Source organism: Excalfactoria chinensis, chromosome 3 (genome assembly GCF_039878825.1).
Source record: "Excalfactoria chinensis isolate bCotChi1 chromosome 3, bCotChi1.hap2, whole genome shotgun sequence".
Classification (NCBI taxonomy): domain Eukaryota; kingdom Metazoa; phylum Chordata; class Aves; order Galliformes; family Phasianidae; genus Excalfactoria; species Excalfactoria chinensis.
The window spans coordinates 18,537,810-18,565,259 of record NC_092827.1 but is presented as its reverse complement, the minus strand read 5'-3'; the positions used below and the strand labels follow the sequence as shown (position 1 = coordinate 18,565,259).

At 40.0% G+C, this 27,450-nt stretch overlaps 1 protein-coding gene across 26 annotated transcripts in view; it reads right to left on the bottom strand.

Moving 5' to 3' along the window:
- Window positions 1-27,450, bottom strand: part of DLGAP2 (DLG associated protein 2) — a 448,809-nt gene that overhangs the window by 294,016 nt on the left and 127,343 nt on the right. For 6 of the 26 annotated variants that reach the window (XM_072333748.1, XM_072333751.1, XM_072333755.1 and 3 more), the window contains exons 1-2: window positions 23,093-23,595; window positions 967-1,138 (exon numbers count right to left, since the gene is read on the bottom strand). The exons of 14 other annotated variants lie outside the window; for them this stretch is intronic. In XM_072333748.1, the coding sequence (XP_072189849.1) occupies window positions 967-1,024 (58 nt within the window). In that variant the 5' untranslated portion in view covers window positions 1,025-1,138; window positions 23,093-23,595. Of the gene's footprint in view, window positions 1-966; window positions 1,139-23,092; window positions 23,596-27,450 lie in introns of those variants that run through there. 6 more of the 26 variants (XM_072333767.1, XM_072333770.1, XM_072333765.1 and 3 more) reach the window with 6 other exon arrangements.

The window sequence follows — 27,450 nt, the reverse complement described above, 5'->3', positions numbered from 1 at the left end:
CACTTGCTCCACCCAGTTTCCAAGCAGCAAAGATAAAAATAACGCACATAGCTTGGTCTAGATATGTGATAAGTAAGTACTGAAGGCTGCAGGAACATTCCCGCCTTCCCACTCGGCCCAGCTGTTTGACACAACCGCGAGAAACCTCATTACATCTGCATCCACTCCTCACAGACTTCTATTCCTTTCCTCTCTAAACTCATCCGTGACAAAGCGTTTAGTATCACATGGTGTTACAACACAAGCACAGTCGTATTAATCAGCAATATTTTTATTCCGCTGCTTCTCTGGCAGGCTCCTGGCAGCACAGCAACAAACATTCTAGTAATAAATGAGCTTTTAAGTGCACCAGACTTTACTATTCAGCTGCTGGCATGTGGTCTCTGATCAAAACTTAACTTATACAACCCCTGTATAGGCAGCACACCAAGTAGCAGTAATAGCAACAGCACTAATAGGCAATGTAGGGCACTGATCTGATCTCAGTTCAAAGAATGCAGGTCAACTCTCTTCCTAACTATACCAAAATCTATTACTTTAGAGCCTCTTTTGCTAAGCTATACCGATACACCACTGAATTACAGGGATGTAGGTAAGTAGGAGCATGATGCCCATTAAATCTCCATAAACAATTAACTTTTGCAGCTGAGCTCTACAACAAAACACCATGCCTGCTGCCATGGGATGTTGCTTCACTTCATGTAGGTCATTGGTGAGGTAATCGACAGTTCTAACCAGCAACAGCAAAAATGTACCAAACTCCCAGCACAACACATTCTTTGATGGGTTTTAATAAAAATACAGATCAATTTTATAGCACACAGGATGAAGAAAAAGCAATTACCTCACTTTAGTGTATTTAAAATGTTTTTAAAGTACACAGCATTTTACTGCTAAAAATACCCCAACAAAACATACATTTGATGTAAAAAACAAAATAAAATAAAATAAATGCCTTAAACTTACCTCTTAGTTTACACTGATTTAATATATTTTTTCTTCTACTTTTCAACTTTCCTTGCATCTTGGGAATATAGTGGTTTTCTCCACCCGCTTCCTTCCTCTCACCTCCTCCCCCTCCAATCTGGCCTCCTTTCCTTCCTTGGAGGTTTTTAAGCTTTAATTTGAGAGTGTAAAGCTGAAAAATATTTGATACAATTTTTTTTTTTAATTAGAGAATTGAGCTCCTCACCGTGGTTGAAGCATTTCTGGGAACAGCACCAAAAAACTTGCAGCTACTGCACTGAGTAGCCACAGCATCTCTCTTAAAATCATCACTCATTTATTTTTCCCAGACAAGTAGTGTTTCAGCATTTTACTCACAGACATGACTGCAGTTTAGGAGACTGAGGCTAGAAATGAGATTCTTTGTTCAGGTTTGAAACATGAAAATCAGATTCCCAAATTCCAGTGTGGGCCCATCTCCAGCTGGAACAGGAGCAAGACTCACCAAGTGGCATTTGACAGCATACGAGATGAGAATTGGGTTAGTCATATTTTCAATGAGCTCAAAAGGGTACTGATGGTTGCATGTCCTAACTGGAGGAGGTGGCTGTCAGCCTGCCTGCAGCGTGCGCGTCACCACTATGGGGAAGGGGAAGTATTTTAGAGCTTGTGTGGGATTGGGCTTGCTGAACGGAGCACTTGGGAAGTCTCCTCTCCTATGAACTGGGTATTGTTGGGGAAGAAGAAAAAAAAAAGAAAATAACAGGTTAGGTATAACTGTCTATGGCCTCTGCAATGCACGTTCACACAGGCATGCTGAAGGGAGAAGCAGCCTGCAGCCTACTTTAGGTTTTCATTTAGTGGCATTACATCGCCTTTGCAACCTCAATGTGTTTATTTTTTAATTCTTGCCCTAATATGGTAACAGGTTGCTTTCACCTAATAAAAAATATTTTATTGAAATGATATCAAATTATTGGCAATGCTATAAAAATAATAAATAAATCATGTTTTGCTTAAATGTTACTCATATTTCGGGGCTGTAGATTATTTTAGCCTTCATCTCCATACCTGGCTTAGTCAAGGTCATTACATTTCACTTCTTCCTCTTAAATCAGTCTCTTTAACCACCCATTCTTATTTGCTGTTGTCTGTAATTCAGCAATCACTTGTCTGCTCTTTGACACTACACATTCTTCCAAAGACAGCATTGACTTTTCAGGTTTTACACTGATCAGAAACTGGTGCTTTCTTTAGCTTTAGCATAATCTAGCATGCATATTTCTGTACACTGAATGTGTACTGGTTATGTAAAATCAGTTCTGAATTAATTTATCCCAGACGCATTAGCTACTACTCCTTCTCAATCTGATTATGATGCATCGATAACGCCTCTCGCTCATGTTTCTAATCTCTAAGTATCTTCTAATTTCTGTTTCCTGCTGTTTACATCATCTGCTGACTTCATTAACATGCTGTTCACTTGCTTTCTTTAATACTATTAATGAATTTGTTAAATAAGATTGAGACAGAGGCCAATTGTTATGGTACTGCATCGGACAATTGGGATGTGCCATCAGCCAGGTTTTCTGCAGCAAGGCTGTTTCTCAAAATCATTCCTTTTAATTACTTTCAATAAGGTATTACTTGTAAAATTGACTGTTATTTAATTGCGGCCTTACCAAGAAGCTGTTTGGAAAACCTTGGCATGGAAAAGCTGACTGTTTATGTAAGTGCTCTTGTTTAAACCAAACCTACAGGAATGTTTGGATTGGGTTCAGAATGGGATTTAGGCTGCTTACTTCAGTTCTCCTTTCTATTTAATCTCGTCACGCTCACTGCTTCTTACCACAGTTACCCTAACACATTTGAAGTATTTGAATTAACTCCACGCGATTGATAAAACAATTTAACTTGCTCAAAAACTGTGCAGAAAGACACGTGCTAACAAACAATATTAAATAGAAGATATTATTACGTTTCTTAATAGACACAGATAGTGTGAATATATATGAATGTACAGCAGACAAACATTTCCAAGTACATTTGCAGTGTAATTAAGGGAAGCATGAGCAGTGTCTCTCTGTTAAACATTAAAAACAGATAAACACAGAGAAGGAAAGACTGACTTTACCTAACACTGGTGGTCTGCAAACAGACTAACTGAGAATAAATTAGGCTAGAAATGAGAAGGTATATAACAACCATCAGGAACATGAGGCTCCAGATAAGCCTTCCAGTACATGTAGCCAAGGCAACGGAACTAATGTCTTTAATACAAAGCTGGATTGGTTCAGGGAAGGAATTGTCGAGTGGTTGCACGAAAAGGCAGCATACCCAGCCTTGATCTCACATATGCCCATCCTTGTCTTCATGTCAGCTCTAAGAGCACAGCAGTAAATAACAGCACATCTTAACCTCAAAGGCAAAGTCTTTGGAATTACTGATTGTTCTCAAGCCTTTTTTTTCTTTTTTTTTTTTCTTTTCACACTGAATGTCAGAAATTAATATTGATGCACCTAAATTGCCTTAAATCTAAAACAGGAAAATAAAATCATTATTTTTTATTACTATGTAGAAGCTAGAGGCTGAAATTTTAAGTGTCATAATTCTGGCACCTAAAATGTTAATTATCATTAAATGCACAAAGGGAAAAGCTTCACAATGGACCCTTGCACTGGGCAACGTCTTGGCTGGAAAGCTCACATTTCCCTCTCCTGCCCACAGCAGAACTGGGGTCTGCTGCCTCCCCAGTCCCATCAACAGAGACCTGAGGAAACAAGAAATGATCTAGACCACAGGAACATGTCCTTGCTATTTGCTCTCCATTCAAACCCAGAAAGCAATGGAAGTCTTTCAAGGGTTAGAAAAGATGGAAAATATTTGAATCCAGGTCCCTGGATCTATTTTGGATGTGTTGGAGTGTCGGAGATGATAGCAAAGGACAACTGGGCATTTTTATTCTCATAACATTTTGGGTATATAGGTCACTACATTCAGAAGATTTCAGCTCAAAAACCACTTCCAGACATGCAAAAAAATCAGCAGATCCCTTTTTATACATTGAATACCGGTCTCAGTTAAAGAGAGTAACAAAATATTTCCTCATGGATATGTATGAGATTTTTGGAACAAAGTGTTCCTGGTGCTGCTCAGATCATTCTCCTCTCAGTTTGAAACTCTCGACTGGGGGAGAGGGGCCATCGGGGGAAGGACCCGTTTAACCTTTATAGTGCATTATTTACATAGACTACTCAAAGCAAACCAACAGGGTTGTTACTCTAGGTATGATCTCTGTATATGGTTGAATAGTTCTTAGCCTCTTGAAAGCACAGGATTCATTGTTTTCGATCAGCCTATGATCATAATGATACAAAGAAAAATCACAGTAATTATAGAGCAGTCTTCATAAGAGCTATATTTAATAAGCTGTGTTCATCTCTGTTCCAGCTCCACTAGCTTCTGTCAAAAGCAAGGATATATTTAACTGTTATGTGCTAGCTTGCATAGCTACAATAATTATTCTTGAGAAAGCAGGACTGCTCTTTGGTCCATTTGGAGGTTAAACCTTGCTCTCTGTATATTTAACAAAAATGCTGAATAGTTAAAATAAATCAAGAATACAATACATGTTCATGGAGTTCAAGCATTCTTTATGAAATCTCATTTTAAAAAAGGTTGTGGTTTTTTGTTGTTGTTGTTTTTTGCTTCTCAGTTTGACAGCAAAAAGTGTAACAAAAGGCAAACAACTACACACATATGTATACACACATACATATATATGTGTATGTGTATAAATACATATGTGAACAGATTGGCTGGAAACACCAGCCAGCAGTTTACCATCAAAACTCTCTTTTTCACTGGGTTACTGACTGGTGTAGAACTTAAGAACTACCCTTCAACATCAGTCATCCTAAGAAGCTGCAAAAAAATAGAAAACAATTATCTTCTTTGTCTAGAAGAGATCATGAAATCCAAGACAGCAGGAGGAGACGGACAACTGCGTAGCACAAAGAAAACATGAAAAAAGATTCTCAACCTACATCTCGGCACAAGCGTATATAAGCTGAGCATGAGGCATCAACTGTTGACACCATGAGGTGGTGTGTTTATCAGTTATGAGGCCTCTGCTAGTGCTATTCTGAATTTGGTTTGTTGTTGGTTGTTTCTTTTCTTAAACCCTGCACTGTGTTCTGCCCCACATGTGCTTACTGGCTGCTCTCCTGAAGAGGAGCAATGTGCATGCTGGGGAGGAAGAACAGGGCTTGGAGAAGTAAATGTAAAGGACCAGCATGCAATAATTCTCCATTTGGAAAGTGAGGCATGGGGGCAAATTTCACATAAAAATCAAGAGTTCAATGGGGCTAAACAACAGCTTACATAATATTAAGAGAATAAAAGTCAAAGATCCCAGTAATATCCTTTAAGGCCATGCCAGAATTCCACACTTCCTTCCTGGTCTTAAAAAGCACGGAGTGTCCCAGCCTCCTCCCATCTAGTCCACCGCATACAAGATATCCATCTTCTCACCCTTGCTATCCAGCACAGCTCATATAACAGCCTTATGAGCCCCAAGACAAAACATGCTGCTCCGTAAAATAAAACTTTGAAAGCACACACTGCCTTTGCAGGCAGGCTCGCAGGCTTCATATGTGTCTATGCATGTATATGTGAGTGCATGACACAGGAGCACTGAACCTATTGATTAATTTCTAATTAAAAGGGAAGTGAGTGAAGCGTTGGGAAAATTCGGAAGCAATCTCTTATTGTGATATGCAAAAGAAAGCGAGCAGCAGTTCATTGGTGTCTCCATAGAAACAAGACATATTGGAGGGTGTAAGACATTGTCAGAGGACTAAAAAAATTCAGCTTCAGCAGAAAACAGAAAAGCACCTAAGGGATTATATTTTTTTTTAAGCAGGAAAACAAAATTAATTATTCATTTCCTATATATGAAGCATCCTTTTTCTTTTTTTTCTTTTTTCTTTTTTTTTCTTTTTTTTTTTTTTTTTTCCGATGAGTTAATATACAACTGGATAAACTTATGGACTGGCTAATCCTATGATTTTCTAATCCATAAAATCTGTAGCAAACGCATGGTTACACTTCTAAGTACAAAGCCAAAAAGGAATAGAAATCTCCCAATAAATAATTGAAAGCTGCATTCCATATGCTGTTAATTCTCAGTACCATTTTCACACTTGCCTCACGTTGCTCCTGCACTCCCCTGAACCTCAGCCCACCTTCAGGGCCCTGTCATGGCCTCTGCAGAAGGCATCCCCAGGATGGTGAAAGGCATAAAGAGAGATACTGCCTCAGTAAGATAGCATTCCCAATATGCTCTGCATTAATCGTGCTTCCAGGTTTGTGGCATGCAGCTGCAGGGACTACTTTTAAGATGCTAAACCCCCACACAGAATAGGTTAAAAAAGGCACATCTCCTTATGCCAGAACTGAAGCTATGGGTTGTTGTTTTTTTTTCATATGTGACCAAGAGACCTGAGCCAGCTGGTAGCTTCACAAGTTGCGTTCTCTTCCCTGATTTTCTGCCCAGAGCTGGCTGTGGCAGCCTCAGGGACAGTCTGCCAGATGAACCAGCCTCAACACCCTTGGCCTTCTCTCTTAAAGACACTTCCTACCCACAGAGTAACCCAGTGCTGGAGATAACTCTACTGAAAGAAATGCCAGAAAAATCAGGCAGCAGTTAACCCCTTGAGTGGTTCCTACCCCATTCCCATAAAAGCAAGACAGGAGATTCCATTGCCCTGGGCCACAGATAAGGTAGCAGCACTCCTGCTCATGCCGTGTAACCCAAATGAAGCTGACTACAGCCATTCACTTTTGGCTGGATGTGATTGCAGGCTTAGGAGCCTTGCTGACGACAGCATTAAAAGAAGGCATGTCAGACAGCAGAAGAAAAAAGGTTCTTCTGAATAACCAGGCTTTGTCCTGGTAATATTGTGTGCCTCCATGCCATACCCCTGACAACTACCTGCTTTATGGCACTTTGGTCACAAACAGAATGAGTAAGGAAACATGAAAGTATGAGACAACTCATCTGCAAACAAGAATTAAGGGTTCTAAAAAGATTTATCAGTCAGTGGAATGTAAAGAGAAGGTTTAATCTGAAAAGAAAAGGGGTTTTTGGATGTTCGTTGGTGTTCTATACAGAGTACCCATATTAGTAAGAATATTTGAAGGACAAACGGAAGACTAAACATAACACCTTTTTTTTTTTTATCAGTTCTGGTTTCCATCATAAATATCCAGACATTAAAGTTCTGTCAGATGATGCAGTGATTTTCCAGCCCTCTAATGACTTGCATCAGGATGCACCAAAGAACAGACACATGCCTGTAATTAATAAAATGTGGCATATGCCAGACAATTGCCAGACTTGATTCAAAACAAAAATGGGATGAGGAACTGACTGTGGCCTGTTTGTGTTCAGCTGTGCTTTTCAGTATTCGTGCAATGACAAAGTCTTGCTGTTACATGACACAAAAGTGAGGGGAAAGACACTCATTTACACTTCCAGGATGCGCACATATTCTGTATGTAATCTATGCACCAGAGATGAAAGTACTTCACTTGGTTACAGTCATTTATCTGTCACAAGCAGGATCACAAATACACTGCTGCCTGCACAGGATCTACTTCCAGCTACATACCTCTGAAAAAGTTAAAGTTGATAGGTACACATGCAAGAGAAAAATACTTTAAAAGACATGGAATATGACAAGGAATAGTTAACATTCCCTATTGTTTTCTAAGGATACAAATTACTGGGAGTTATTTTTGCTCTTACGAGGACCAATGCACATCACCTTTCTGGGCTTTGGATAATGACTGATCATCACTGATATCATCCTACACCTTTGCTTATAAGTGCTGTTCTTCCCTGCATAATCAGTCTTACTGATGTTTGGGCTATTTCTCATACAAGTAGAATGTACAGAAAGAAAAAGAAATATTGACAAAAGCATGTAGTTCTGAAGGACTCAGTGCTAGGCTGCATCTTTAAGGAATATCTTCAACTCTTCTTTTTTGTATCTAGATGAACAGAAAACAGAGCTGTGTGATCTCAAATATTCTAGATTCATGCCCATCACAGTGGTCACAGCTTTATGCCTCCCCATAGACAATGATATAAAATGAGGAAAGCTTACAGTAATATGAAGTTTGCTTTCCCTTATCGTTACCCCCTACTCCCTCTCCAAACAAGGCAGTTAAAAAGGGAAACCATATTTTCTTAAGTCGTGCTTTAAATTCAGGTTGAAGTAAGACTAAGAAATGGCACACAGAAAGGAAGACTTACAGTGCCATAACACCTGATACAGAGTTTCTGATGTCTACAGTGTGATCATGCATTACAGCAACTCTAGATTAAATTAGATAGAATGGCGATGACATATCTCATGAGAAAATTAGCTATAGCTTATCCAATAAAGTCTTTATTATCTGTGAAGCATACTTGACATTTATTTTTACTATGCATGATACTTCCTAGTAGCCTATCCAAACAATCTGACTAAATGCTTTATCTATCACCATTCGTAGCTACTTCACTTGGTATTAGATTTATTGCATTAATGGAATTTAAGCGCGATTCTGTCATTAGGAATACACATTGCATTCCAAGTAATGACTTGATTTGTTTAGTCTTGTCGGGTTGACATGCATGTGTGAAGATGACTTGCACACTGGACAAGCTAGAAAAGACCATCCGTTACACTCCCACTAGATCAGCTAAGAGGCAAACCTATCCCTAAACAGTTCAAGTCTAAGTAGCAGACATCAGTGATCCTAATGAGGTGTTTGGTCCCAAGACTGTTTTAGACATACTGCTGAGGGAACAGAGCTGAATTTTACTACTCTCTGTTCTAGGAACAACAAGATAAAAGATTCGTACCAGAGCTTCTGACCCTACTGTGGTCAGATCCCACATGCACATGAGTGTAAATTTTCCAGAGATCTCAACTGCTTGAGTAACTAAGGCTGTCTGAGTCAGAATATGTGAAACTGTAGCAGTTGCTGGAGAAAAAACATCAACCCTGTTGGCTATCATGGAGTTTCGTCACATACAGCAATAGAGATGGGAAGAAAATGATGGATACATTTAAGAAAAATTGAAGACTGCTGCACCGTGTCCATCATTCAGGTCAGCAGTTACAGCTACAGCTGTAGCCTGAGACTGGTGGAAAACAGGTCTAATTCCTTTGCCAAAGGTTTTTTTTAAGAGATGTGAGAGAAATTACTGATCCTCTATTTAATATGTAAAGATGGGATAATGTTCTTTCCCCACTTCAGATGTGTACTCAGATGAAGCCCGAGGCAGGTTGTGGCAGCATGAAACTGGTTTACATTACTTTGTTCATAAGCATACACACACACACAAACACACATACATGCACTGAATTATAGAATGGCCTGGGTTGAAAGGGGACTTAAAGATCATCTATTTTCAACCCCCCTGCTGTGGGTAGGGTTTCCAACCACTAAATCACGGGATCCACATATACATAGGTCTGTATATTCTCAGTAATGGACCAATGTGAAAGATCTCACAAAGTGCTCCTAGATAAAAACCCCAAGTTCATGTGCTTTCCTAAAATCTGAAGGCAGCAAATCTTATTTGGAAGGAGAGATGATTTTGTAAATACAAATATCTTCACAACATCCTTCTCCAGTGCACCCAGGACAGCACAGTGCAACATTTTTCCTTTAGGTATTTTATCACTTTAGCATATAACAAAGTGACTGTGAGCATATAGAAGTGGGTTCATTTGGATTTTTGCATTTTCTATTTTTAATGCAAGTCTCTCCGAACAACTTTACTACTTCTCTTAATTAAAATAAAATAAAGCAGAAAAGGGACACATTAATTTTCCTGCCAGAGCTGCGTTTAGCCTAAAGGACCCTAAGCAAGGCACAGCAAAGCACAATATGTTGCATAGTACTTCTGCCTGAGTAAAGCTCCTGATATTGAAGAATAACCATACATCCAAGAGACAGTTAGTCTCAGACACAGACAGATTGACACAGCACGGTGCAACTCTTCTTGTCCAGAATCTGCAAGAGCCTGCTTGTGAAACTTTGGCAAGAGTAAGCCTGCACCATGTGCATCTCCTTGTAAGTTTAATTGTCTGCACACAAGCCATTAGTTTACCTTCAGGAATTACTTTTCTTGACATTCTCCTCCTTATTGTGCAGTGTTGTGGCTAAATGAATACAACGATTCAGAAAATTAAAGCCAATTCATAGTAAGTTGAGATCTGTAAGCAAGCCTGAAGCCAGAGATGATGAGTAAGACTGAAAAATATACCAAAAAAAAAAGGCTCCAAACCAGTACTGAATTTTTGAAAGCTCAAGTTCTTAATCACTTCTAGTGTGGACCACAGCTTTCTAAAGCTGAGGTGTTCATCTTCTGATATCAGTGCACACAGTGCAGACCTCATTCTCATATCCCTTCAGTGTGAATCTATCCAGATTAACAGTATTATTTAAAGATAATCATATAGACTATCCATATCATTTGCACATCAATACCTTATGGTCAAAGTCAATCAACCTGTTGCTAATTTTCCTTTTGGAATAGCATAGTTTTCTTGATAATTGCTTTGGACTTGGTTTCATAGAAATCAGTTTAAATGGGCCCAGTGTTCACTCATGTATCTGGAGGTTACATGAGGCTCAAGTAGGCTCCTGTGGACTTATACAGGAGTCACTGTCAGCAGATATCTAAAAATCACTCAGATGTGGGTTTCTGCCATTACTGTGGGACCTCCTTGAACATATGAAGAACTTCTTCTGTACAGCAAGAACCTTAGTTTCACTACGAAGTTTCAGTCAAGTGATCCAGAAGATAATTTACCACCGCAATGCAGGGAGCAACTCACATCCAGGGACAATGTCAAGCCACCCCTTATGATGGAGGAGATATGCTACCTGCTGCTCGCTTCAGCAGGAAGCTACTTTGAGGTCAAGCTGCTGTGAAATGCACTGAAAGCATTTGGACTGGCTGCCTGCTGGTGAAACATTTCTTCTCTATCTGGAGGACATGCCCTGTGAGTAACCAGGGCTGGGCCTTCTCTAGCACTTAGATGCTCACGCCTTCTTTGTGGGCTGAGGTTAGGACACAGAGCCACGCACATTGCTCTGTCTTGCACAGTGTTGGATATAATATTATCTCTCAGGGTCTGGATCACATTAAAGTTGGACAAAAAAACCCAAACCAATGTGAATCTTATTGCTTCTACAAATATATTCTTCCTCATATTGAAAACCTTTGTGAATAGTTGATTCATGCTTAGTAGCTCAAGTGCTTTCTTTTCCATAAAAAGTACCTGAGATTATTTTTACGAGCAGAAACACCACAAAATTTACCCAAGTAGTTATGCAATATTTCACTTCACTAAAAACTGGGTTTCCTCACCTGAAAATGTTCTATGACACTTTTTAAAACCAGTGCAACAAAATCTCCAAAGACATCAGAATAAAGAAGATTAACTTTTAAACAGAGGAAATTTGGGACAACTTTGAAATTTCAGATCAGGGTTTCATTTTTTTCATCCATGTCTCTCCTACCCTGCTTTTCCCTCATGAGAAAAAGACAGGATGCAACAGCGGAGAAAGGTTATAATACTGAATTTTCTATTATTTGGTTTGCCTACACATCATTACCTACACATCAGTTGTATTACCTAAGACTCTTTAAATTGCAGCCCTATGGAGTGATAACCACATATATTAAGAACAATACATTTTAAACATTCCCAAAAAAGCACTGTACTGTGTGGGTGTAGGTGGGAAGGTGTTGGCAGCAGGGAGGCTGCAGGGGCCTCTGTGAGAAGAACTGCAGAACAGATCTACTGGAGGACACAGCTGGGCCTGTCAGCCATGCTGGTGCTACATCAGTGGAAGGGTACTAAGAAAGGAACAAAAATACTGCAGCCAGTGGGGAGGCCATAGTAAAGTAGATACCTACAGCCCACAGAGAGCACTCACAGGAGTAGGCCCTGTGCTGGAAGTGCGGCTCATGGAGAGGAGTCCACAGCGGAGTACATCTACAGCCTGTGGAAAAGACCCATGCTGGAGGAGAAAGGAGTAGCTGATGGGAGCTAACATGGACCTGCACACCCGTTCCCCCTGTGCTGCCTGGGAGAAGAACAAAGTTGTGAATTTGAGTCTGGGAAAAGATTAACTTGTCTTTTTTCCTTGCTTTCCAGACCTACTCTTATTTTGCAATTCATTAATTTTCCCCAAGTCAAGCCTGTTTTACCCATGATGGCAATTGGTAAGTGATCTCCTCTTTACATCTGCCCATGAGATTTTTCACTTCATTTTTCACCCCATATCTCCTGAGGAGGGGGAGCAGGAGAGTGGCTGGGTGAGTGCTTGGCAGCTAGTCCAGGTCAGCCCTACACAAGCATTGAGATCAGGAATATTCACTGTTCTAGCAATTCAGTACTTCATCACAGCAAATCTGTTAATCACACGGGACACTAAGTTTTCTGAAGTATTTTTGTGTTGATCTGTTGACTTTTGCTACTATAGCAAAGAACCACAGATCAGGTTAACTGATGTTTGTCTTTTTACAAGAAAATTTCATAAAGCTGTTTAACAAGTTGGTGGACAATGCACTGCTCCTTGCTGACTTTTGCATACTGAAGACTGAGGAAGCCTTCCTCTGCCTGAGGTTATCATTTGGCGAGTACTGATAGCACAGGGAATGCAATTCCAATGTTCTTCCTAGACTGCCAATCCTGGTATTGGAAGCAGCACATTTAACCCCTGTAGAACCTCACAGGTATGTGAAAGATCCACAAGCAGAGGAGGTGAGGAGGAAGTGGGCCATTATCAGGGGATCTAGTCCAAGCCAGGGCACAGGAAAAGCAAATCAACTCCCCAAACTAAACCTTATTAAAATGATGCAAAGCTGGAATAATTTAAACTAATGCAATAATGATTCAAAAGATAATCTGCTTCATAAAGCACTAAATCACTAACCCCTCCACCAAAACGGATCTCAGGTTTTACAAGAAGATGAATTTTAAACGTGTTCTTATTGATCTTCATAAGTAAACATCGTCTTGCTGAAAATAAGAATCTTTCTATGCCCAGTTCAGATTTTCACTTACTTCTTGAGCAAAAAGCTTACTCTTCTTCTTCTCTCAACAGCATGACTTTCGCTTATATATTACCGCAATACCGCTGCCCAACACTTTATCTTTGCACTATACCTAGCTGAGTTCTTTCTTTCCATTTAGTGTTGCCACTCTGATGGGCAGTGCATCACCAGTTTTGTTTTACTCCTGTTTTAGTAGAAAGAAATGTATACAAAAATCTGTAGAAAACCTCTCCAGCAGATGCAAGATTGCTGTAATTCTGATTCACCAGGCCCCCTTAGATGCATACATTAATAAGGTACATGAGAAAAACTGAGTTTTAACACTTCTCATGAGCATACTCACAAATACTATGTCTGAATAGTATTGAATATATGAGAAGTAGCTAACGGATTCCCACAGCTTCTTAGTTTACTTCCTAACGTCATGAATATGACTGTTAAAAGATGTTTTTCATACAGCAGTCAGGGTTGCAGTTTATAATGGGAATGTGTTGAGCAGAAAGAAGCGAATTTATACATTCTGGGTAGATAACAGGGTATTATTACATCCAATTTTGCCTACTAGTAAATACCCCAGTGATTTGACTGAGAGGATCTGTAACATTTGGCTAAAAAGTAAATGAAAAAATTACAAAGAATTTTGAAACCAGCCTATACAATACTCAGTCACATGCCCGAACCTACTGATTTTGCAGGGTTAGGGAAGCTTCAGTAGATTCCTATTTCCCTTTACATAGGCACATACTTGAGTCTTCTCATATGCTATACAAATTCTCCACAAGTGTCCTTCATTTGAAGAGAAACAGCTGCTAGCAAGGTAATCTGTGCCTGAAACAGTGTCTAGGAATCCTAATCTAAATTATTTTTCTGCTCATGGCACAACTCAGCTGTGTGAAAAAGGCCACTTTAATCTAAGCCCGAAACCATTAATGTAAAATATTTTGTTTGGAGGAATCTCTATTACCCAGTATTCAGTCCTATTTTGGTGGCAAACTACCTGGAAACTCAAGTGCAGCTTCTTTTATTTTGAAAGTAATCCATTTGAAAGCAGGCGGTTAAACTTAATGGTCATTTCAGATGAGTAAAAATTCTAGAAAGCAGAAAAAAAAAGTATTGTTTCACCCTTGAGGAGTAGGGGGGAAAAGTTCTTACCATGTTCTGAAAATGTGCAGTGCAAAAAGGGGAAAAAAAAAGGAAAAAGATAATAATTGATCTTGCAGTAACTAACTGTTAACAGCATTGGGAACTGAAATCAGCAGAAGAGGAATTGTGCCATTAAATTAACATTATAGCAGTACTCTTGAAACATAATGTTAAATATCTGACGTGGTTTCCAGAGCTGTATGTTGCTAATGGATATCCACTCTCCTCTTTCATTCTCATGCCTAGTACAGGAAGGCACACACAGTGTCTTTTGAGTCATTGTTCGTCTCTGTGCATAAACACTCAAATACAAAAGCAAAGAAAGAGTTGAAAAGTTGCACTTTGGAGAACTTCCTTACAGTAGCCTTCAAACAAGTCAGACCACTGGCAGCATCTGTCATATGATTTCAATGATTTTCAGTTTCCAAGCCATGATTCTTTAAAGATATAGCAAAACTATATTATTTTTAGCTCTGTAAGACTGTCCTTGCTTGACTGTTCCTAAGGTTGAAGAAGAGATTGGAAAGTGAGTGCAGTAGTGACCAGATTCTCCAGGTGACTTCACTGATTTTCACAATCTGAGTCTCTTTTCCTGGATGTCTTCAGCCAACCTCCCAGCAAACTGACAGAAGAGAATCAACGGAAACGCATGCCCTTTTGTAAGGATAATTCCCCCTTCTTCAGTATAGGCAGCAACATTTATGGTCACCATCAGAGGTAATTTCCATCAATTTATATTGGTAGCACTTCCCAAATATATCAAGTGGCCAACTCCCGCACATTTATCTCAAAGAAGACAGCTTTGTGCTGCCCACTGAAGAATTATCATCTCTGCTTTACAGAGGAATAGCTTGCAATGCAAGTGCATAGCTTGTTCGCAACCAAAAATGGTTTTAGCCCAGTCACATCTCCACCCTCTACCACAGTGCCTGGCAGGCTCCTCCTGCTTTTATTTTATTTTTTATACCAGGAAAAATGTCTATATCCCACAGGTTTCTTCCCCAGATATTCAAGTATTAATTTCCCGTATTATCTCTATTAATCACATGAGCGTGGAAGTGAATGAAAAATACCTGAGAGGGATTAATCTCGTAAAAAGCCAGTATGACTACTTGTTACATTGCTGAATAAAGAATTAAGAAAAGAAAAAACAACCATCATGTACTGGTCCCCCAGGGGCACAGCCGGCAAAGATCAGAATAAGCAGTGTCACTGTATGAAACAGCGACAACTGAAGTATTTATGAACTGGTTAATTTGCAGCCCCGAGTCTGAGGGAGGCCATTAATTATTCATATTGAAATTAGGAGCAAAAATCTTAAATTTATTTATCAACAGTTGCATTCACCTCAGAATCCTATCACTATACAATGGCTTTTAGTTCAAAACCTATCTTCTACTCATTTGGTTATTGAAAACGTAAGCAGTTGCTGAAAGGGTTTTATCTGAGAAACACACACCAGTGTTTAAAGCAGTGAGGGGCAGACACTGAGCCCAGGGCTGGAGCTGCAGGGCCAGGGAAAGCGTATGGCATGTGCAGCCATGGAGCGGGGCAGGGGCTGACAAGAGGAGGCACCAGGAGGTGCCCGGCCCCCACTCTGGCTGCTGTGGTCCACAGTACCTGTCAGCACCTTGGAGGTTATACAGAATACTGTGCCTGCTCCACTAACTGAAAACGCATGTGTGTACATATGAACATGAGATCCTAGGAGAACCAGAGAAATCAGAAGTGAATCTCAATATTGCATTATAATAAATATTTTAAAATAATGTCTGCTCTTGCATGGATGTATCCATAAATCCTCAAGCTTAAATTGTACACTGAGGGGTTTAATACATAGCAGTTTTTGTCTAGACAGCTTTGTCCTATCTGGGAATCAAGAGCATGACAAGAAGTCCCTGCACAACTGGCACGGGAGAAATCCAAAGCAGTACTGCAACTAGCTTCAAGGGAGAACGATTGCAAAGGCTGATGTGATGTGCACAGTCCCAGGAACAGGGCTTTCCTGTGTCAGAAGAATTTCTCCTTTTCCATATCACCTTATCCTGCCAAAACCAAGGGGAAGGTCCTACTCATTTTCACCTTCAGTGCACTCACACTGTTAGTACTACTGTTTTCTTTTGTAAGGCAGTGAGTGCTTCATTGCAGGATGCAGTGCAAATACTGACTTGAATAGTGTAAGAGCCACGCAAACTGACAGCAGTAAAGCTACAAGCAATTCCTCACTGCAGCCAGCACTGTGGGATGTAAGCCAGAACCTCTTACCAGAGCACGGCCATGAACCCATATAGCAAGCCAGAAGAGCTCCCAGAAGATGGGACGATGCTACTGCAGACAACTCCTGAGAAGTGCCTTGTACCATCCAATTTCTCTCACTCAATATGTCTTTACATAGAATTGGGTTTGCTGGTGTTATTAGCTCAACATCCCAAGCTTGGTTTTGTCTATTCCATCATCCTAATGAAACCATTTTGACAGCTGCAGTGCCAGTGTTAAGGAACTGTGCTTGTTTTGGTTTCCTCATACAAAAACAAGGTTGTACGTATATAGTGTTCTATTCCAGGAAGCCTTTGTCACTCATGTGAATTATAGGTGATGTAAGAATGGGAATTGTAACAGAGAAACATTGTTTTGTAGGAATATGAAAGAAAAACACTTTATCAAAACTACTTGCAACTATCTCCCAAGATAGCCTCACAAGAGGTTAGTATTAATTGGTTACTCATTCCGTTTGTTTTAGGAATCCAACATTCAGTTATCATAGAATCATAGAATCACCCAGGTTGGATAAGACCTTGAAGATCATCAAGTTCAGGTAAACTTAACAAGCTTTTTACTACATCTGACTGAAGAGGCTTACACGGGAAGTTGGCCTCAGAGCTCATTCCAGATCTTTTCCTGCATCAGCCTCAAAAGGCCCCAAATCACTCTGATCAACAAGTTATCTGCTGCACTCAGAGCATAGCCACAGAAAGAACAGAGTCAGCACATCTGGGGCACTTCAGGCAGGGGCTGGGAAAGAACAAGTGTCTGTGGGCAGGATGCAAGCCCCTTCAGATGGCTGTGCTAGAGGAATAACAAAACATCACCATCACTTAAGCTGCAAAGGGGGAGATAAATGCTGTAAGGCCAGTTCAGAGCTATAGTACAAATTAATTGTCTAATTGGAAGACCTAATTTAAGCTTTTACGACATCTATTGAGATGTATACAGATTACGTATTTATGAGAAAAATATTATCGACTCCATATAATCAATAAAATGGAGAGTCCCTATGAGATTTAGCTATTTTGCCTGCCAGTCTTTTTGATGTTACAGTATTATTCCTCTTGGTTTAAGATGCTTTCTCCTTACAGCTGCTACTAAGCCTGCACTAGAAGCCAAATAATTCCACTGAAGAAGCAGGCTGAATAGATACAAAACGCTGTCAAATACACTGAATGAACAGAAAAAATACACCTTTAATTTCTTCTAGTTCTTGCCTATTACTTCTATCAGCGGTTGGGCAGGGGGAGGAGGAAAATAAATCAGATGTGAGAACAATGTTTAAGAGGACAAAGCTATACATACTTAAAGAGATATTGATAACATTTAAAAATTAAAAATGCATGAGGAAAACTAGAACTAAAACCAGAGAAAAGCAAGGCAGCCCTCATGTCCATGCACTCTCCCAGCTGATGTGAGCAGGGAGGGATGTGGGGCCTCCAGGAGTTTAACACAGTCCTTGCATCTAGCAGCAGAGAGCCAGCGCAGCATATCATAGGATCCTTAGAACTGGAAGGGACCTCCAAAGGTCATCTAACCCAGCTCCCCTGCAATAAACAAGGACATGCACAGTTCAATCAGGTTGCCCAGGGCCTGATCCAGCCTCACCTTGAAAGTCTCATGGACGGGGCATCAACCACATCTCTGGGCAACCTGTTCCAATCCCTTACCATACTTACTGGTAAGGACTTTTTCCTTATATCTAACCTAATAAACTCTCTGTAAGCTTGAAACCATTCCTCCTTGTTCTATCACCACAGACCCTGCTAAAGACTCTGTTCCCCTTCTTCCCTTTAGCTCCCCTTTAGATACTGAAAGGCCGCTATCAGATCTCCCCACAGCCTTCTCCAGACTGAACAGTCCCAGCTCTCTCAGCCTGTCCTCATAGGAGAGGCGTTCCATCCCTTGGATCATTTTTGTGGCCCTCCTCTGGACACACTCCAACAGGTCCATGTCTCCCCTGTACTGAAGACCCTACATCTGGACGCAGTACTCCACATGAGGTCTCACCAGAGCTGGGCTGTGATAGCACACAGCTGGCTCATGTCCACCAGAACCCCCAGGGTTTGTTTTTTTTGGCAAGGCTGCATTCAATCCTTTCATCCCCCACCTTGTTTTGGTATTGAAGGACTTTCTAAGAAAAAGCTCCACCCAGAAAATATCCAAATCCCTCAAAACCAAGATCTCAACAAGGCCCACTCTTCAAAGCAATACAGAGCTCACTACTTCTTCCAGTCCACCAACAAGTGAACTCCCTCTACACAGATTTGCTTATTGCTTACAGGAGAAGCCCCAGCAAAGCAGTTACTGTGGCTTTATGCTGAATTAACATCTGATCACAACCACCCATGTGGTTTTCTACTTTTTGCTTTCTAAGTAGCTGGGTCAAGACCCTCAGCTGGGTCTTGGTTGTTGGGGAGATGCATATTGCTCCCCAGTTGCATCTCTGGGAACACCAAGGGCTGTCACATGCTCTGCCCTGCCTTACAGGAAAGTTGATCAGGAGTTGTGCTTGATGATTCTTACTGGTGCTTTCTGACTTGGGATATTCTGTGACTCTATGATCTCACTGTGCCAGGCTTGTCCTTGCTTCCTCTGGATAAAGCACATGAGGTCTGAAGGTCTTTGTCCTCCTGATAAGCTGGTGTGAGGTTGCTGCTTGCAGGAAAAGAGCCTGTATCTAACAAGTGAAAAAGCAGCCTGATATCTTCAGGCCTGGATTATTAAATGGTGACTTGCCCTTATCATGATCCCAGTTAAGCCAGTAAGTGTTTTGCCAGCAACTGCAGCAGAAATGTGTTCAAGCACCAGGCACAAGGATTTGATGATGGCAGGTCACCTAGAAAAGGAACTGGTATTCATAAAGGGTGTTGTTGCTCTTGTATCAAGAGAGACACAGGGTATTAGGAACTACAAGGAAAATATGACTGTTTTCACAACGTATTACTGTAGAGATCAGCTAAAACTTGAAACTTTCTCAGAAATTGCGTGGAAATGCAAAATCCGTGCATGATTTTCTGCTTTGAATCTCTTTCTTTTAATGGGCAATGGTCACCTTTAAGTCTTCAATACAACAAATAACTATTTCTACCACAAATGTCGTGATAGGGTTTATTAATTGCAAAAAGTATCTCTTAAGATGTTAATAGTGATTGAGGCAACTACATTTTCCTTCACAAAAAGGAAAGAGATCTCTGAATTACTGTGTGGTTTGATCTATCTGACTGCTATCCTGTGCAGGCTGTTTGACAGTAACAGACTTGTTACCCTATTTGTACCTTGGTAGCGTGCTGCTAAGAGGAATTAATAGCTTGCTAAGCAGAACTTCTTTGCTGCTTTCTGCATACTTTGCTGGAATTCATGCTGTCCTGTATGATCAGGCTTTAATATCATTTTTTCAAGTGTATCTGTCAAAGACAATTAAATTAGATGACAGCCATAATTTGTATTGGAACAATCCATGCAAATCTTTTGTTGTTGCAGGTATGAATATTTTATATTACACAATAAGGAACTAAAAGCATTTCAATTTGATTTAGCCGCGGGGTCTCCAGTCGAGGATGTGTGGTTTCACACATAATCCAGCCCTCCGCACTGACCTTGGGCTGGATTTCTGAAGCATATATCTATTAGAAAAAAAATATGCCTGTGGTATTCAGAGAAAGTGAAGCTGGCACTGACAGACCTTGTGCCATTCTCATCTCCTATCAGTGAGCACAACTTCCTTTTAAAGTGAGTATAAAAAGCCAGCTGCTTTTCCTTCCTACTTTAGAAGGCTTTCCTAGGCTTTTATATTTGATAGCAGCTAGGACAGGCAGGGATGTAGGCCACATATGCTGTACTTTGTGTGCACACTCAACACCCTTTAAGTTCACCTCAGAGACATTCATTTGATCTCATTTATACTATGCTCACAGAAACAGAGGTACATTAGTGCCATTATTCTTGATTTTTTTTCTTGGCATTCTCCAGCTCAAATTCAAGCCTTTCTCCTTAATAGATAAATAAATAAATAAAATTGTTAACTATGTGAACTTATTGCAATGATAAAGCAAAGAGCACGACACCCTGTATGTAAGAACAGAAATGAAAGCAGAAAGGTAAAGTTTCCAGAAAACTGTATCTGAGATTTCTGACATATTGGTAATAAAAGAAGGCAATAAATAATAATAAGGAACATCATTAATAATGTACAATAAAACACACAGTCGTAGCACTTTTGGATATATCAGTCACAAAGTTACCAGATAAAGCAAAAGTGGAACACTGTGTGCCCTATGCTACAGTCATTCCTCCTCTACATTTGCTAAATTCAGCTAAGAGCTGTATAGGCTGTTTTAAGCATAACGGGTGGAATGCTTTTATTTAGATATCCTCCGGTACGCTTGTGATTCTGACTGATTATCTGCCCTGTTGTTTTTAAGTTATTTTGTTATTTTCGAAAAGCTGCTGCCAAATATGCTTTCCTTTAGTGGGAAATTATACGGCTGAGGCAGAACCGGCAGAAAATTACTAATGCAATTAAAAAATATATATAATTACAGGTGTCGTACAAAAAGCACGGACAGCGCAGTCACTGCTTTGCGTCTGCTCTCTAAGCAATGCACCCTGCGCAAGGCTTGGTATTTGGAATTGGATCAGCGGAGCTACGAGCGGTTGAATGCCTGAATTACAGAGCATGTAATGTGGCCTCTACATGCAGAACATGCCACTTTCCTGCAGCTTCTGCTTAACATGCAGAAATGAAATCTGTGGAAATGTCTTCACTTTTCTAAATCGCTGTACGAGACATTTACAGTGAAATAACGCCTGCGGAGCACATTAAGCAGATCTAATTACACATTTCTGAGGAGGAGATAGCCTCTATCCTGTGTTCGCTTTGTTAGTTTTTTATTTGGTTTTGTGCTTTTTTTTTTCCTTTGCAAAAGCAAAGGATGCTGTCAGGCAGAGTGCTAGTGTTAAACAGGCTCCTATGCTGACGTACCTCCTCTTGGCTTCAAGCATTTTACAAGAGCATGTTTCATTCAAAAAGCAATGCCAGTGGTCACAAATTGCACTAAAGATACATATTTTATGCACCTAGTACATATTATTCAACCACCTTTACATTTCCAAAGATCCATTTCAGAGTGCACGATGCTGGGCAGTACACGATCACGTTGATCACTTGTTGCTAAATTCAAAGGATGTAGGCTGTCTCAAATGACAGGAAAACATGACAGATATGGATCCATGAACTAATTATCAGCAAGTGCGAGAGCTGACGCTAACGCATGCCTGTAAAATTATCACATTGGCAATGCAGAAATCAAACCTGAAAACTTCTCAGCAGAAGTGGAAAAGCCACAGTAATTACAGCCTGATGACAGCCAGCCTACAGCTTTGTTCTGATTTCACACAGACCTTGCTTCTTTTTCCTTCTGTTGGCTCTGTTTGTGAATGAACTTTGGAAAAGCGAGCTATTTCACTTGCACCACGGAAGCCTATGCTGACAAATACAAATGCATTGATATTTTGCTAATTATTATTTTTAATAGGCAGATCCAAACCCAGAGGGGTGATGAGAAATCCCTTTGCTCTTGAAAAGTATAACACATGAAAAGAAGAAAAAAAAGGGGAGGAGAGGGGGGAAAGAAAAAGAGAGAGAGAATACTTCCCAAAGGCACTCATTTCAAGCCATCTGAGCACTGCTCACTTGCAGCAAAGTTGCCCAGCTCTAAAACCAGGACTGAACAAATCTCACCAGAGGAGACCCAGTAACCCAGTGTGCTTCCAGACCTCCGCTGCAGACTGCTGCTTCTCTACAAAACATTCCTATGTCAAATTTTACCTTTCCTGTACACTTAATCTTAGCTGTCTGAAAGAGGGCATGTTGCGCGTGTGATCACAGCACTGTTTTAAAGCTCTTCAAGGAATATTTCTGCCAGGTAGCATTTTTCTCAGCCCCGTTTCTGCATTGTAGAGGCTCCTATCACTGTGCAGCAAATATGTGGGTTTTTTTGCTCTTATCTCACACAGTGCACTTGATAAGGGGTACTACTGAATCTTCTGCACGCTGCATACAAAGGGAACTGTCTTTTTGTAAGGCATTTTCTCTCTGCTGCCTGCACGTAAAATAAGGGCTCTTATAACTGTATGGACGTGGCTACATGAATTCTCAAGTGAAAACTGAAACCTTCCTACTTTATCTGAAGTATAAATTCCCCAAAGATTCTTGCTTTTCAAATCATGCTCGCTGTAATAAAGGTTAGTATTGGACTGAACTTATCGTATTCTAGCATCACATGTTAAGTCCCAGATCTGTGTGTGTGATATATTCTCTACTTCATTGTTGAAATTACAGAATAGGACAAAATATTGGCAATATTATTAAAAATAATAGAGCAAAAGCATTTTACTTAAAGTCAGTTCAAACCTACTGCTTTCACGAGAAGGAAAAAAAAAAAACCATGGTGCAAAGAACTGGGGGGAGGGAAGGGAAAAGCATCTGTTGAAAATTAACTCCTTCAACATTAATTAACGCATCATTTTCTACCTGATGAGATAGTGTTGTAGAAAGTATAAATTGAAGGCACGAGAGTAAGAAATGAGTCATCTTTGACTTACCGTATCAAAGACTATTGCTGTATTGCAGTCAGCATCCAAACACAGAGCATGAGGCTTCTCGCAAATCAGAAAAAATATGCAATCAAAGAATGAATCAAATTCATTGTAAAAATAAAGGCCAGAGATTAGAGTATGTATCCAAGAGTCTGGTTAGTCACAGCTTTGACTAGCCTGCTACAGAGCTCTGCAAAACAAGTATACTGCAGCAGTGTGGCAAGCATAGGATTGCAATGCATGTCCCATATATTCAAGCATAATAGAAAACATGGTCTGGAGCTTATTCCATGTGGAAGTGGGGTTTGTTTTATGCAGGCAGAAAAAAAGAGGGTTTTTTTCCCACATAATAGAATTAGAAAGGAAGATTTTTCTTGATTATTGTACACTGTGAGTCCCCAGGATATCAATTACATAAAGCAGGTGCCTCTGTCTCCTGTTTCCCAGATAAATGCCTGTAATCTCATTTCACAAATGATCCTATTTAGACAGGAGCCACCTATTGTGATGATATCATTTGCTCTAGTATCCATAAATGGGCAACTTCCTACCAAACGTCACAACCACTGACGACACAAATCTTTATAATATTGAGTGGGCAGGGTGGTTGATGGGGTCCCATCAATCTACAGCAGCTTCTGCTGATGTGATATCATGAAACCTGCAGAATCATCTGAAAAGCTGAAAACGAAAAGGAGAATTAAACCTGTTTGGTGCAGCTCATTTAAATAAATGGTAATTTTTTAAAAAAGCTAGAAAAGTAGTAAAGGCAAATAAAGCATAACCAGACAGAGGTAGCACCTTTTCAAATGCCTCATGCACTCACGAGGATACCAATAGATACGAGTGATATCACTCTCAGTTAAGAAGTGTAGCTGCCAATTTGCTTTTAGCAAACACTGAAGACTGTACATATACTTTCCTCGCAATTGCAAAATATACCTTGACAGCAAAAAGGGCTGATGCTTCGGTGATACACAAATTAACCCACTCTTAGAGAGTATTTTTAGAATTAGCAACTGCTTCAACTGCTGTCCCAGTAGCTTAGAATATGAGCTCTGTAACAAAATATCCTTTGACTGTTTGAAATCCAGTCAGCTACACCAGTTCGTTCATGCACTGGCTGGTGCACCGTGCAGGGACTTAATTTGTCAGGTCAGTGTTTTTCGTAGGAATTAGATATACATATTTGGGAAATGTGATGATGCTCACAGTTAACAAAACTGAGTTTCCATCTGCCTGCCTTAGCATATGATGATTTGAGGAGCATTAAAGGTGAGACAAGGCTCACTTGCTTCCCCATCCCTTCCCCAAGGGACTTGGCTGCTCCCAGTGGTGGGAGCAAAGCGCTGAAGAGCTTTGTATTTAGTATTTCTTTTTCTGGACGATGTTCAGAAAAACCTTCAAAAGAAGGACCTCAGTTTTAAAAAAATAATAATAATAAATAACCCCACAATCTGAGACCATTATTCAGTGTTATCTCCAAAGATCTTCGTTTACAAAATCCCATTCTGAGCAGACATAACTGCATCTCACCAGCTCTTTTTTGACTTGCAGACAGGAAGGCACTGCATTAGGATCCATCTGCGTTGCTACTCAGGTAATACTCACTAGAACTCATAACATGCTGGAGGTTTGGGGTAGAAAACTTGAAAGATTAAAAGCACAACAACTGTAGTTCCTGCCTGTGTGTTTCCACTAGCGTAGTCCCACTGCAACAGAATCCACTTTCCAAAATGCACCTCCTCCATTGCAAGTGATGCTTGCAGTACCTTTCATTTACTTCGTAACACCTTTGAGGCAGAAGCCATCCTCTGCTAAATTTCTAAACTACAAACAGAGAAGAACCCAAATGCAAGTGATGTAAATGTTAACAATAAAAGCAGTACTACTAAAGTGACTTACATCACGTCTAGGTGGGGTAGAAGCAAAGTCTGAGCATAGCACCCATGTCTCCAAGACAAAGCTGTGCTGTCAAAGCAGAAAAGCCAATGGATTTTCTGAAAACACCCTAAAGAGATGAACTCTTTCTCAGAGATAGAAATCAATGGAGAAAACCATTTCAGAGCACTGAATAGCAGCTGAGACATGAACAGGTGCTTTCTTTCTCCCTCTGACCTGAACATATTCATTGTCAAGATAGCCAATCTCCTAGATATGCCATCTAGGCTAGGACATAAATGCTACTTTGAGTCTGGGGATCATAACCCTTTCATTTTGGTACTGAATGGAAGTAGAACAACATATATTCTACATGTCCAGATGGCATAAATATTCTGCATGTGTTTCTGTAACACAAGAAATGGTTGGAAAGTGGAAGCATGTGTGAGTGTAACAGAGATTGATGGTCCAGAAGTGTCTCTCTTGTCTAGATAAAAAATGATGAAATGGGAGTGAGGGAGAAAAAAAGGCAGAAAATAGCTTAAAAGAATATTCATCATTGTTCCATCAAACTCAGTCCTGCCTTGGGAAAAGCCAAATGTCAGATTGTCTTGGTATAATGTACAAAGACTTCTAAGGCTCTTTCAGGCCATGGCAGGAAGGTATGCATTTTCTTACAACAGTATCTCTTCCGGCATCTGAGCCAAGGGACGACACCACTCTTCCTTAACCTAGTTTTGATCCTACCAGGCATGCAATAATGGGCAAGCAGAGCTTTCCTATGCAGAGGAGGATGTTAAACATGGCCCAGTGGAAGATGCCTTGATGGTTCTGATCTTTGGTTAAAGATGCCTGGACTTCATAAGAGATGGAGCGGAAGTCGTTTCCAAGCAGTTTCCACTTGTGCTGGGAGATACTGTGAGAAAATACCCCAAAGACATTCCTGTCTCAGAAGTGGGCTGAAGGATTATGCTGTGACTAGTGACTGCTTCTATCTAGTGACTAATGAAGAAAAACTGCTGTACTGGGTGCAGGGGAGACTGTCCTAAGCCACAACAACCAACATTAAGCAAGAAACCAATGGACCTGTGAGAAAACTGCAAACCACACAAGACAATATTCTACCCCTCTTAATGTCTTTGCTTTATACTTGAGATTGTAATAAAAGCACCAATATCCTAAAAAAGAAGTTATAATATCCTCAGACTACCTTCTCAATTCTACTGATTTCCTTTTACGGGGCATAATTATTCTTTTCCAGCACACTTGGAAACTAAATCTCTCCAGATATTCTGTCCAGTCTATAAATCTGAACATTCTTGGGCAGAGAATACGCAGATAGGATCTTCTGCAAAACATGTAGACCTTCCACTAATTAGAGTTGAGACCCAACTCATAAAACAGAGCTGGAATCGCCATTGGGGTTTGGAAACTCCATTCTGAAAGGGAGGAGGCAGAAAAATGTTACCTTCCAGCATTATCTCTACCAGCACAGTGCTTCTAATACACCCACTGATGTTTGAGTGGATTGCATCTTCGGAGATAGAAGAAACTTTCTCAGTTAATAAACTTTGCTTGCTGATTTGAGTTGAACGAAAGCCTGCCTTGTCCAGTAAGTGTCACCGTAACTTATATTAACCAGTGGAAAAAAATAAAACCAACCAAAAGTTATATTATAAAGGAACTGCAATGCTTACCTCTTTAAACTGCTAACAGTCAACGTTCAGTACCAATGAAAAGTGGATTTTGTCACCCATTTCCAGACACAGAACAGGAGAATAATTACTGTTAGAATTAAAATATTCATCCAAGAAATGTACGCATCTATTTCTTTTAGCCAGGTCTAGTTGTGTCTGAAAGCTCTGGAGGACTTAAGACTAACTTACAAGGCTCACTGGACAAACATTAGTACCAGACTCATTGTGTTTCTGTACTTAAGCAAAGATCCTTCCTTAAATCCTCCTGGGATACATCACTATTGCTTTTCACCAAGACCACAGAAAACTATGAAGGGGGATTCTGACCTGTTAAGGCCTTATGCAATTTGTCAGAATACAATAATGATGCCAAAGAACATTCTATGGCTTCTAATTACTTGTCAAAATCCTAACACACAACAAACAACAACAACAAATAAAAAACCAACAAGAAATACCTATTGCTAATATCAGACCTAAAAATATTCTCTGGAATAAAAATCCTAATATATTTTTACTTAATGGACAAAATAATCAGTAAATGTTCTGTTCATATGCTCATTTCTATACCACCATAAGCTCACCAGCTTAAATGCTGATTTACCAAAGAAAACATGAATGGTAGTTTTAATTTCAAACTGCACTAGAAATACAGGTGTAAAAAATATTGAGCAAGTAAAAAGAGATTTGTTCTGATGGGACAACAGGTAATTTTCATTTCTATATCAATAATAAAATAATTGAGAACAGAAACATTTAAAATGCTTAAGAGAGGAGCTTCATTTT